General features: G+C 38.7%; 1 protein-coding gene across 3 annotated transcripts in view; it reads left to right on the forward strand.

Moving 5' to 3' along the window:
• The window catches only part of LOC141376229 (thioredoxin domain-containing protein 6-like), a 31,647-nt gene that overhangs the window by 6,668 nt on the left and 10,154 nt on the right, over nt 1–14,825 (forward strand). For all 3 annotated transcript variants that reach the window (XM_073913304.1, XM_073913305.1, XM_073913306.1), the window contains exons 7-13: nt 61–143; nt 5,563–5,655; nt 5,748–5,902; nt 9,155–9,348; nt 11,767–11,911; nt 13,009–13,116; nt 13,461–13,606. In XM_073913304.1, coding sequence (XP_073769405.1) covers nt 61–143; nt 5,563–5,655; nt 5,748–5,902; nt 9,155–9,348; nt 11,767–11,911; nt 13,009–13,116; nt 13,461–13,606 — 924 coding nt within the window. The remainder of the gene's footprint in view (nt 1–60; nt 144–5,562; nt 5,656–5,747; nt 5,903–9,154; nt 9,349–11,766; nt 11,912–13,008; nt 13,117–13,460; nt 13,607–14,825) is intronic.

Consider the following 14,825-nt stretch of genomic DNA (forward strand, 5'->3'; position numbering starts at 1 on the left):
ATTTATCATTGTAGTTTGTTCGGTTTGCTGAATTTACCCACTGTGCTTTTGCTTTTTTAGTTCCTACAGACAAGTCCTACACAGTGGCAATAATCAAGCCGGATGTAGTGGCCCACGGCAAAGCAGACGAGATTATAATGAAGGTAAAAAAAGGAACTCAGTTTGGGACAAACATATTGTTTTTTTTTTTTGTTCATTTCACGTAGTAGTGCTGCACAAAATACAGTCAAAGAATTATTCGCCCTCCTGCTAAATTGATTCCTTTTATATTTTTTCACCAATTTTTGTTTAGTGAAAAGAAGATTTTTCTCAACACATTTCTTAACACAGTGGTTCTCAAACTTTTTTCATCAAGTATCATCTAAGAAAAAAAATCTCTCTCCAAGTACCACCAAAATGAGCAGTATTGAAATACAGTAGCGTAGAAGGCCCAGTAAAGCAGCTACAACTCTGCACAGTTAAAAAAAACGTGGCAGATTACCTCAGAAATATAGGCTATATGTCATATACATAATTTTTTATATATTTTGTAATATATATAGCATGTACATGACATTTCATTCCTCCGCGTACCACTAGAAGGAAGCCCGCCTACCACTAGTGGTACACATACCACAGTTTGAGAACCACTGTCTTAACATAATAGTTTTAATAACTCATCTCTAATAACTGATTTATTTTAACTTTGCCATGATGATAGTACATAATATTTGACTAGATATTCTTCAAGATACTAGTATTCAGCTTAAAGTGACATTTAAAGGCTTAACTAGGCCTTCAAACTCTGCGTACCTGTTACCAACTCCATGAAGTTGTTTACTTCCATGAATATATACATTAGATGTCGCCTACCCTGTTGTTGTCTATTAGAAGGATTGCGTCAATAGAGCCGCCACTTTAGTACAGGGTAGCGTTCCTTTGAAATGAATGTGGGACCAAGCTGCAGTGAAGGACTGTGGCCATCGAGAGCCAGAGATATACACATATATCTCCGAGTTTTCCCGGAGGTCAGTATGATAAAAATATTTTTATAAATTAAGAAAATTATATTTTACATCACTTTTCTACATTGATGGATAAGTGGTCACACAGGCATTTCTGACAAAAAGCTTGTGTTTGAGTGTATGGAAATGTACTATCTACCCTGAGTAAGTGACTGTATTATCATCAATAACGTTACCTGTGTAGCACAAAAGTTCATAACATACAAAAACGTGAAAAACTAAACCTTACCTATGAAATGTTCTGCCTCTGAGCTTTGTTTTCTTTGTTTGCTCATTACTACACCCGTAGACAGCGCTAAAGTCCAGCATTTTCACGTAGTAACACTGTCTTGGCTAGTGCGGTTGAACGACACTTGTCCTGTGAGCACTGTACAAATATGGCGGCGCTATTGACGCATGCTCAGGGTCCCTATGCAATATCTAGTGTATATATCTATGCACTGTAAAAAAAAACTTATATATACTATAACTATATTTTACAGTCTATGGTTTAATCGTAATGATTTATTGATGATGTTTGATCAGTGTATACCTTTATTGAGCGTATTTGATCGTATTAATTTAGGAAAAGGCTGTAAAATAACAGTGTTTTTCTGTAAACATTTTAATTAAAATATCTGTAGATTTATTATTTTTTGCACTTTATTTCAACAAAGACATTTTACCGTAACTTTATGGTTTTTGTTTGGCAGCCGTAGCTGCCAGTCATTTGACCTTTTTTTTTACGATTTTTTTTCTTACAGTGTGGTTTACTTCTGCATTCTTTAAATTTTAAAGGTCTGTACTGGTCCAATACCCCCAAAAGTGGTTCCATTCTCTCATCAGTTAAGCATTAGTCAGATCACACGATTTTGGCATGATTTTCTTGACGTAGGGTGTCGTAGAGATTCGTAACTGACAAATAGATGTCGTGACACAAGATTCAATCGTTTCTTGTCTTGTAATGTGCCATAGTTCATGACAATTGGTCTGGTCGCAGAAAGTCTAGCATGTTTAATCTTTTCTCGTTTTTTACAACGAGTTCCACCACGTGGGTGACACGGCCCAATAGGAGCACATCATTTATCAGTTATATTAGTGGGTGCTGCTGTTATTGAGCTGGTCAGGTGATCAGAAACAGGCTGCATATTTACAGATGGGTTGGTCACGGGTGGATATACCCAGTCATTGGCTATGCAAGCTTTAACTATTTTCTCTAAAATATTATGTGTTTTAAGCAATTTTATCTGAAAAACTGGCACAAATATGCCGACATCTCCATTCTGAGTTCTTTCTTCCAGGGGCACCAGCAGGATTTTATTCAAGGTTATGCACATCTCCAGCACCACCCGCCCCATCATCATCCCTTATTCTCATTTCAATCATTAAAAACACTGATGCTTGCTGTCAAAGGCTACATTCATTCATTGTCGCGAGTTAGACCAAGGAAATGAAAGCACATCATTGTATTTGAATAATTTAAATTATTAATTACAATAATTTATAATTAATATAATAGGAAAATATAACATTGATAATTAGGCTAATTTTAATATATTTTTGTTGGTCAGTTATCTACAAAATAAACAAGAATAACATCTGAGGTAAAGTGCTTCAAAATCAGTCCAGGTTAATGATGACAGCGGCACCTTAGAGAATACAAGAATTCGAATAATTAATATTTATAAATATTACACCTGCTCAATAAAAATCGGATGATTCGCCACATTATCAAATCTGACTTGATCAGAAATCTAAAAATGGGAGAAAAAAAGTCACGATTTTATCAAGAAAAAATATTGCAGGATCTGATATAGTGACTTTCATAACCGACAATAAAAATCATGTGATCTGACAGGGGCTTTAAAATAAAATAACTTTTGCATAGATTATGATAGAGACATTTTCTTTTGAGACATGTGCAGGAACCACCAAAAATACGGGAAAAAGTTCAACAAAGACTTAGGAAAGACAAGGAAACTTAGACCATTTCAGGTTTGTACCTGTATGATGACGCTGTTTTATAAACTATTTATTGAATCTGTTTTATCTTTTTGCATTGTAATCTTGGTACGGTAATCTGAGTGTGTGAAGCAAGAACAGGCTGAACAGCCTGGTGAAAGTGGGAGGCAAGATCATTGGTTTTAACCAGACTGGTCCAATGGTAATCTGCCATAAATATGTTCTAAAGAGAGCTCAGGGTATCCTATGCACCCCGGATCACCCATTGTACTTCTGTATTTCAGTTGTTGCCATCAGGACGTCGTTTTAGGTTTCTATTTGCAGGACAAATAGAACCAGAAATTCTTTTAGAATTGTGGCCATTAGGTCATTAAATGAGTCAAGGGGGGAGGGGGATGTATCTACATATTGATGTATGGATGTTGTGTGGTAATATTTTAATAATGTGTACATGGAACTTTGCCTGTGTTATGGCACCATGTTGCAATTTTAGTTTCCCTAACTGGATAATAAAGCTGAGTCTGAGTCTGGTATAGGTTGCGTATAGGGAGGCTAGGCGCTTTATTGCCATCCTTCAGAGAAAGACTGAAAATACGGGAGAAATACGGGAAAATACCTTTATGGGATGATAGCAAGATAGAACTGTAAAATACAGGAGAATCCCGGGAAAAAGGGAGGGTTGACCGATATGGTAGGCAATCGAAAACAAATATTGCTAAAGGGGCTAATAAAGTTGACATGTTGAAAAAGTAAAAACTGCTTTCATTCTAGCCAAAATAAAACAAATAAGACTTTCTCCAGAAGAAAAAATATTATAGGAAATACTGTGAAAAATTCCCTACATATCATTTAAGAAATATTTGAAAAAGAATAAATATTGCATAGGAGGGCTCATAATTTTGCCCTCAGCTGTATCAATTCAAAATCAACATCATAATGTGTCCATCAACAATATTTACATTACATGATATATGGAATAGTTCAGAAGACATGAGACTTGTGGAGTCACTGCAGACTTTAACCATAATAGATGGATGTTTATTATTTGCATGTGTTTAGGCCTTTAAGGAGTTTAAAGTCCACATGAAATCAAAACTAACCAAACTCACATTGTTAGTTTAGTGGTGAACAATTCATCTGTAATATAATGTATGAAACCATAAATCAAGGAACAAACAATACAAACAAAACAAAGCGAGATTGAAAACCGGCAAGACAAAGCAAGGAAAACGTGTTATCTGATTACGTGACATTACAACACGTTTTTCCTTTCTTTGTCTTGCCGGTTTTGACCCTTGCTTTGTTATGTTTGTATTGTTTATCCCTTTCTGCTGCCTGCCTCCTGACCACTCGCCTGTTATTTAGACTATGAATCTGGATTTGCCTGTATATATTTGTTTGCCCCTGTGATTAGTGTTGCTTGCCTGACCATTCTGCTAAATTAACCTGCATTTGGATCCACACCCCTGTTGTCAGTGTCACACCATTGTAACAGAAGACTAAGCAGCAACTGTGTGTTAAGCCTGGTTTATACTTCTGCGTCAAGTGATTGGCGTAACGTAGGGCACATGCAACACGCGTAGCTGTGCATTTATACTTCTGCGCGCTGCCTCTGTTGCTTTGCAATAACACTTCCGAAATGCTAGTTGGCAGTGAGGTGTTGATGTTCCTCTGTTTCGAGTTTCTTTGCTGGTGTTTTTTTTTCTGAACGCTTCCCGAATGTACAAGTGGCTCAAACTCGATCATTTAGAGGCAGGAACTGGCAAACATGCAACAACTTTAACCATGAGGTAAAAACAAAACAAAACTTTCCATCCAGAGCTCCTTTACGGGACTCCACACTTGTAAACAATCGCTCCATTGGGCTCGCGCAGCTCTCGGTCCCGCCCACACTCATCAGGGCTACCAAACTGACCAATCACAGAGCTTGCACTACGTGTTATTGCGACGTATAGTTACATTTTTAAAGGGGAGCGCGTCAGCAACGCCGATGGTCACGGTGAGGGCTATGCGTCCATGCATAGGCCGCGCCATAGCATATGCATTTGCTTAATGCAGAAGTATAGATCAGCCTTTAGTGTGCTGTATTTAAAGTGCAGTTATTAGTCCAAAAGCAGCTTCAGGTGTGAGTGACTTGCAGCAGGTGAGTGTGTTGCATGACTGGATCTGTAGTCCATAACATGGCGGATTTGTAGTTCATGTGGATTTGAATGTTTTTCAGCGATCTATGGTGGTTACGTCGCTGGTGAACATGACAATGGGGTATTGTGTGTAGAATGTTGAGGAAATAAATGATCTTAATCCATTTTGGAAAAAGGCTGTGACAAAAAAATGCGGAAGGAGTGAAGCGCTATGAACACTTTCCGGATGCACAGTAATTAACCTAGTTAAGCCTTTTAAATTGCTGAATACTAGCATATACTTGCAGAATAACCAGTAAAATATTATGTACTGCCCAACATTTCGAAGACAAAAGAAATTAGTTATTAAAAATAATGTGTTGAAAAAACCCTCTCTCCATTAAACAGCACTTGGATTTTGTCTTCAGCTGTATAGAAACACTTGCAGCTCTACTTCACAGGTAAAATGAATACACTGTGTGCTTTTTTTCTCATAGATTCAGGATGCCGGTTTTGTGATTTTGGCGCATGAGGAGCGAACGCTAACTGAAGCAGAAGCTCAGGACTTCTATCAACACAAAGCCGCGGAGGTAAATGAATGAATCCTCTAAAAATAGCCTGTGTTTTTGCTGATGGAGAGGAATGGCAGAGCTCCAGCGTGCGTGTTTGTGTGTTTCTGCAGCCGTACTTTCAGGAGCTCGTCCAGTTTATGTCGAGCGGCCCATCGCATGTCCTGGTCATCTCCAAGACAGAGGGCTGTGAGGACGTCATTCCGGCCTGGAGAGAATTCATCGGCCCTGCTGATGTGGAGGAGGCCCGGAGAGAGCAGCCTGAAAGGTATCGCATTACCTGGAGAAACAATTAGTCAATAAATACATAAATGAATGAATGAATGAATGAATGAATGAATGAATGAACATATTAACAAATGAATGAAATAATATAGAGGAGGCCCAGAGAAAGCAGAGTTATCACATTACCTAAAAAAACAACCAATCAATAAATACATAAATGAATGAATGAATGAATGAATGAATAAACAGATTAACAAATGAATGAAATAATAAAGAGGAGGCTCAGAGAAAGCAGAGGTACCACATTATCTGGAAAAACAATGAATAGTTGGATGGATGGATGAATGAATGAATAAATGAATGAATGAATGTTAAAGAGGCTTGGAGAAAACAGACTGACAGGTAGTGCATTACCAGGAGAAACAATCAGTCAGTAAACACATGATGATAGATGAATGAATGAATGAACAGATTAACAAATGAATTAAATAATATAGAGGAGGCCCAGAGAAAGCAGAGGTACCACATTACCTGGAAAAACAATGAATGGATGGATGGATGGATGAATGAATGAATAAATGAATGAATGAATGTTAAAGAGGCTTGGAGAAAGCAGACTGACAGGTAGTGCATTACCAGAAAACACAATCAGTCAGTAAACACATGATGATAGATGAATGAATGAATGAATTAATGAATGAATGAATGAACAGATTAACGAATGAATGAAATAATATAGAGGAGGCCCAGAGAGAGCAGAGGTATCACATTACCTGGAGAAACAACCAATCAATAAATAGATGATGATGAATGAATGAATGAATGAATGAATGACAAATGAATGAATGAGTGAGTGAATGAATGAATGAATGAAAAGGAGGCCCAGAGAGAGTAGCTCAAAAGGTACCACATTACCTGTAGAAACAATTAATCAGTAAATGAATGATGGAATGAATTAATGAAATAACAGAGAAGAGGAATGGAAATAGCAACCAAAAGTTTCTGCATTAACTAAAAACAATCAGTCAATAAATACATAATGAATGAATGAATAAATAAACAGATTAACGAATGAATGGAATAATATAGACAAGGCCCAGTGAGAGCAGAGGTAGTGCATTACCTGGAGAAACAACCAATCAATAAATACATGAATGAATGAATGAATGAATGAATGAATGAATGAGTGAGTGAGTAAATGAATGAATGAATGATAGAATGAATGAATGAATGAATGAATGAATGAATGAATGAATGAATGTTGTAGACATACTGGTTACGTAAACGTGCTTAATCGCACTTCAGCAGCGTTTATGTGAGAGCGCACAAGAAGATCTGCGCTTGAGCGGCATAAATTTGAGGGGGTGTGCAAGAAGTTTTTGATTAGAGGAAAACGGTGCACAAGCAAAGAGATTCGCATGCTCGTAGGCTATTACATAAATGCGATCTCGACTTGTAATACTGCGCTCACGACATTTATCATTGAAATAATGCCACAGGTAGTTGGTAGATCTGTGTAAAAAAGGCCTGCCGCCACAGCTGGAAAAAATCCTAGAGGAAACACTGGAATGAATGAATGAAAGAACAGATTAACGAATGAATGATACATAGAGTAGGCCCAGAGAGAGCAGAGGTAGCGGAATTACCTGGAGAAACAACCAATCAATAAATACATGATGATGGATGGATGGATGGATGGATGGATGGATGGATGGATGGATGGATGAATGAATGAATGAATGAATGAATGAATGAATGAATGTTAAGAAGGCCTGGAGAGAGCAGCCCGAGTGGTTGTGCATTACCAGGAGAAACAATCAGTCAGTAAACAAATGAATGAATGAATGAATGAATGAATATAGAGGAGGCCCAGAGAGAGCAGCCCAAAAGGTATCACATTACCTGGAGAAATCAGACATTAATTAATGACGGAATGAATGAATAAAATAACAGAGAGGAGGAACGGAACGAGCAGCCAAAAGGTACTGCATTAACTGAAAAAGCAATCAGTTAATAATATACATGGTGAAAGAGTGAATAAATGAATGAATTAATATAGAGTAGGCCTGGAGAGAGCAGCCCAAGAGGTAGTGCACTACCTGAAGAAACAATTAGTCAGTAAATACATGATGAATGAGATAACGAATGAAAGAATTAAATAACAATCAAAGAGGCCCAGAGAGAACAGCCCAGGAAATACTACAGTACCTGGATAAACAGGATGGAAATTTACAGGATGCCCGGAGAGAGTACCCTGAGAGGTATGGCATTACCTTGAGAAACACTCAGTCAGTAAATACATGATGAATGAATGATTAAATAAAAGGAGTGAAATAATATACAAGATGTCCAGAGAGAGCAGCCCGATTAAGTGTGTGTGACTAATGAATGAGTGAATAAAATAACAGAGAGGAGGCCCGGAGACAGCAGCCTGAGAGGTAGTGCATTACCTGGAGTCAGTAAATACATGATGATGAATGAATGAATGAACATAAAATAATTAAAAAAAACACGATTAATGAATAAATTAATGCAAATAATTATAAAAACAGTTATAAATGGAGGAATGAATAAACAAAACAAAATTGAATGAACGAATGAATGAATACATCAATAAATTATAATAATAAATATATATATATATAACCACTGAACATTTTATCTAGTAAAAGATACATACATTTGAATGGTGACTGAATGTTGTTTTATATCCGCTACACTTATATAAGTTTAAAATTTTTTTAAATACATTAAGGTCAAAATTATAAGCCCCCTAGCTAGCTATTTTTTTCAGATACAATGATTTGTCTAATTAACCAAACTCGCATAATTAATCTAATTAACCTGGTTAAGCCTTTCAATGTCACTTTAAGCTGAATACTAGTATCTTATTAAAATATTTAGTCAAATATTATGCGCTGTTACCATGGCAACAATCATTTATTAGTAATGAGTTATTAAAACTATCATGTTTAAAAATGTGTTTAAAAATCTTTTCTCCGTTAAATAGAAATTGGAGGGAAAAACATACAGGGGGAGCTAATAATTCTGGCTTGAACTGTATATATTTTTCCTGAACAAATGATGATCATCATTAATAGGGAAGTGTAAACGACACATGTTCCCGTGCAGACGCTGAGTAATTCTCTAGAGTGTTCCTAACATGATTCCTCCAGTAAAGCTCATGTGTTGGAGTTGCGCTGCCGCTCCATATTGCGCTCACAGCTTTGATCAGTATCAGTTTTAGCTCAACACATCCTGAGAGCCCGCGGTTTCTCCATCTGTCTGTCCTCAGCCTGCGGGCGCAGTACGGCTCTGAAAGCCTTCTGAACGGCCTCCACGGCAGCTCCGACCGCGAGCGCGCCAGCAGGGAACTGGCCTTCTTCTTCCCCAACTTCAGCTTCAGTGTGTGGGACTCCAGGCCGGAAGAGGAGCCCGTGGAGCGAACGCTGGCGCTCGTCCGGCCCGACGCTGCCAGGGAAAACAGAGGCAGGTGCCAACGTTACGCTTTTACACCTCCTGCACTCTCACTGAGGCCCGAAAGTTTGCACACATTACACTCAAGCAGAGTTTACTGATATTGATGATCAGAATTCACCAGCACCATGACATCACACTGAAAAAAACAATGCTTTTCTCATTTAGCATTTTTATTGTTATGATATTGTGGTGTTTAGTCATATTTTTTGCTTTTATTTTTTAATTAAGCCACTATAAACACTATAAAAAGTTGTTTAGTTCATGTTAATTGTAAATCGTGCAAGTCATAATGAATGTTTTTTTTTTAAGTTTTAGTCATTTATATTGTCACTAAATGTTCTCTGTTCCCTCGATTGTGCAAGACAAATTTCTCCTTAAGGATGGATGGATGGATTGATGGATGGATGGATGAATAGATGGAGAGGGATGGATGGATGGATTGGAGATTGATGGATGGATGGATTGATCTGAGATTGATGGAAGGATTGATTGTTCTGAGATTGATAGATGGATGGATTGATCTGAGATTGATGGATGGATGGATGGATTGATTGGAGATTGTTAGAGGGAGGGAGGGGGGGAAAGTGAATTGGAGGTTGATGAATGGATGGGTGGATAAATTAATTAGAGATGGATGAATAGATAAATTGATTGGAGATGGATGGATTGAATGTATGGATGGGAGATTAATGGATTGATTGATTGGAGATGGATGGATGGATGAATGGATGGATGGATAAAAGATTGATGGATGGATGGATGGATGGTTTGATTGGAGATTGGGGGATTGGGGATTGATGTATGGATTTATTGGAGATTGATGGATGGATGAACTGATTGGAGATGGATGGATGGATGAGAGATTGATGGATGGATGGATGGATGAATCGATTGGAGATGGATGAATTGAATGGATGGATGGGAGATAGATGGATGGATTGATTAGAGATGGACAGATGGATGGATTGATTGGAGATTGATGGATGGATGGGAGATTGATGGATGGATTGATTGGAGATTGGTGGATGGATGAGAGATTGATGGATGGATTGATTGGAGATTGATGGATGGATGAGAGATTGATGGATGGATGTAAGATTGAAGGATGAATGGATAGATGGGATATTGATTGATGGATGTGAGATGGATGGATTGATTGATTGGAGATGGATGGATGGATGGTAGATTGATGGATGGATTGATTGATAGATGGATGGGAGATTGATTGGAGATGATGGATGGATGTGAGATGGATGCATGTGAGATGGATGGATTGATTGATTGGAGATGGGTGGATGGATGGATTGATTGATAGATGGATGGATGAGAGATTGATTGGAGATGATGGAAGGATGTGAGATTGATGGATTGATTGATAGATGGATGGGAGATTGATTGGAGATGATGGATGGATGTGAGATGGATGCATGCGAGATGGATGGATTGATTGGAGATGGGTGGATGGATGGATTGATTGATAGATGGATGGATGAGAGATTGATTGGAGATGATGGATGCATGCGAGATGGATGGATTGATTGGAGATGGGTGGATGGATGGATTGATTGATAGATGGATGGATGGGAGATTGATTGGAGATGATGGATGGATGTGAGATTGATGGATGATAGATTGATAGATGGATGGAGTGGAGATTGATTGGAGATGATGGATGAATGTGAGATTGATTGATTGATGGATTGATTGGAGATGGATGGATGGATGGGAGATTGATTGGAGATGATGGATGGATGGGAGATTGATTAGGCCCGCAGCTCACTCCCGCACATGCGTTTGTGATGCGGCTGTAAAGCACTGGCCCGATTCCTGTTAACCATATCTGGCCTGAGTCTGTCTGTAGAGTCCAGGCCGCTTCTGGCAAGGGCTCTCCAGTGTGGCAGCAGAACGCGGCTTCAGCCTCCCGAACAAATTTAAAACTGCCACGAGAAGTCGACTTTCCGAGGCAAAGACACAGAATTTAATGACAACTGCCTCTGCATCGGTTTCTCTTGATGCGTTTGATTACACACAGGCTAGCACCTAGGTTAAGGTCGGTGCAGGAGGAATAAATAAATAAATAATTTAGCCTATATGCTCTTCGTGCAAGTTCATTATTAAAATATGAATGAAAAAAGCGATTAGAAAATATGCAAATTAATTGACGGTCAATAATAGGTTATGATGGACTTTTTCAAGTCTAACGCGACCTCTGGTATGAATGGGCGATTGATGCATGGATTGATTGATTGATTGTACAGGGATGTATGGATGGGAGATTGATGGATGGATTGGAGATGGATGGATGAATTGATTTACCAATTCATTTGTATTTTTGACGATTTCCTCTGGTTCTGCAGTGTCTGAAACTTTAACTATGAGAAAACGGTAATGAAATATGAAGACTTATGCTCTGTGAATGTGTTTTAGAGGAAATCCTGAGCCGCATCCGTCAAGCTGGTTTCAGAGTGGCCATGCAGAAAGAGCTGATGCTGACGGAGGAGCAGGTGCGACTCTTCTACAGCACTCATGTGGAGGAGGAATACTTCAACAGCCTGATGGAGAACATGACCAGGTCAACAACACACACATGCACACTCTCAACAACAAACAACATATATACAAACATGCATACGTACAATAACACAAACACACCAACAAATACACACACACACAAACACAAACATGGATGGATAGATGAACTGGGATACTTGGATTGGGATGGACGGGTTGGAATGGATGGATAAATTGGGATGGATGGATTGGGATGGATAGATGGATTGGGATGGATAGATTAAGGGGGATGGATGGATAGATTGGTATGCATGGATTAGGATGCATGGGTTGGGATATATGGTTGGATGGATTGGAATGGGTTGAGATGGATGAATGGATGGATGGATAAATTGGGATGGATGGGTTAGGATGGATAGATTGAGGGGGATGGATGGATAGATTGGGATGGATGGATTAGGATGCATGGGTTGGGATATATGGTTGGATGGATTGGGATGAGTTGAGATGGATGGATAAATTGGGATGGATGGGTTAGGATGGATAGATTGAGGGGGATGGATGGATAGATTGGTATGCATGGATTAGGATACATGGGTTGGGATATATGGTTGGATGGATTGGAATGGGTTGAAATGGATGAATGGATGGATGGATAAATTGGGATGGATAGGTTAGGATGGATAGATTGAGGGGGATGGATGGATAGATTGGGATGGATGGACTAGGATGCATGGGTTGGGATATATGGTTGGATGGATTGGGATGGGTTGAGATGGATGGATGAATTGGGATGGAATCATAACTACAATCACCTGTTGACATCACCTGTGTCAAATCACATCATTATTGAACCAATTTACCTAATAAATAGCCCTAAACTGCTCCTGTCACAACTTTTTCTGGAGTGTGTTGCAGGTCTGAATGAAAAGAAAGGGTGTATATTCACAAATGAAATGAAGTTGACCAAACAAAACATTAAATATTTTGTGTTGATATTGTATGCAATCAAATACAAGTTAAAGTAAATTTGGAATTTCTTTTTTTTATTTGTGTTTTCCAAACTGTGCCATCTTTTTCTGATTTGGGGATTTAAGAAATATCCAGTAAATACAGTTTATATTTATACTGTCTACATGAACTGTGTGTGGTTGACAGTGGGCCGGTGTTAGCATTAGCTTTAGTAAAAGAAGGAGCCGTGGAGCACTGGAGGAACATCCTAGGACCCAAAGACCCCATCAAGGCTAAAAATGAGCAACCAGACAGGTAAAACAATATCAATAACAGTTTCATTTAATGACTTTAACCTTCATCTGAATGTTTCTGCTTAATCCCATAATGTGTTCAGATCTGTTTGACCCTGAAAATATATGTAAAAATGTTTTATTATTATTATTGGTACACCACATTTCATACACAATGATAATTATTATAGTATCATTATTTATAAAACAGCAATTCTTTGGGCTCAGAATGACAAAACAGTCTACAGATTTTAAATGCATTATAAAAGCATTAACTCAATGTGTGATTGTTTATCGTGTGTGTTATTGATCATACAGTGTGTGTGTGTGTGTGTGTGTGTGTGTGTGTGTGTGGTCGTGATCTAGTTTGCGAGCCCAGTTCTCGGTTGAAAACTCCAGTATTAACCAGCTCCACGGCAGCAGCAGCTCAGAGGAGGCAGAGAAGGAGATCAGCTTCTTCTTCCCTCCTGAAGACACACTCGCTGTCATTAAACCGGACACCCAACACAAGGGTATCATCAGCACTAACACTGAACACAGTGTAGACAATCGAAACACAAAACAAGTATTGCTTTAGGGGCCGATCACACTGAATGTGCATTTACGTTCCAAAAACGCGCTGCGCACCCACTGCCTTTTTTTTTGTTGACAATCAAAAAAAAAGAAGCGCCGGGCATTTTTTTTATGTTGCTAGGCAACGACTGAATCATCTGGGTATTGTGTGAGTGATGCTGTTGATGTTAATATAATTTTAATATTTAATAATAATGTGATATTCAAGATACGTCAAGTCATACAGCTCTGGATAACTCAAAACCACAAGTCTCTCCTCCATCTCTAAAAGTCTCTGTTGTTGTCTTGACAACATAAACACTGCAGAAACCCTGTCTCTGCTTTCCTTTGATTGGAGAATGAAGTTGCGAGTGATGTAATGCGCTTTTTCCGCTTAGAGTTGACTTTATTTCAACTGCAAGCGCACATCGCGCAAGGGCAAAAACGTGAGGCGCAGCAGGTGGTAAAACACGCAAAGCGCATAACCAGCGCACAAAACGCTCACAGCCGTCAGTAAACCATTCAAAAAAGGCGCCTCAGTGCAAAAAACGAGTTCGGTGTGATTGGCCCCTAAGGGGGCTAATATTATTGACCTTAAAATGTTTTCCTTGACTGCTATTATTCTAGCCAAAATAAAGCTAATCAGACTTTCTCCAGAAGAAAATATATTATAGGGAATACTGTGGAAAACTTCTTGCTCTGTTAAATATAATTTGGGAAATATTGGATTGGGATGGATTGGAATGGATGAAATGGGATGGATGGATGGATGGATGGATGGATGAATAAATTGGTTGGGATGGATGGAATGGGATAGATGGATGGATAAATTGGGATGATTGGGTTGGGATGGATAGATTGATTGGGATAGATGGCTTGGGATGGGTTGGGATGGATGGATAAATTGAGATGGATGGATTGGAATGCATGGATTGGGATGAATGGATTGGGATGGATAGATAGATTGGGATGCATGGGTTGGATATATGGATGGTTGGATTGGGATGGATGGGTTGGGATAGATGGATGGATTTGGATGGATAGATTGGGAAGGATGGATGGATAGACTGAGATAGATGGATGGATGGATGAATTGGGATGGATGGATTGGAATTGATGGATGAATCGAGAAGAATAGATGGATGAATGGGGTGGATGGATGGATTGATAAATGGGAAT

The sequence above is a fragment of the Danio rerio genome, chromosome 9, assembly GCF_049306965.1.
Source record: "Danio rerio strain Tuebingen ecotype United States chromosome 9, GRCz12tu, whole genome shotgun sequence".
Lineage (NCBI taxonomy): Eukaryota > Metazoa > Chordata > Actinopteri > Cypriniformes > Danionidae > Danio > Danio rerio.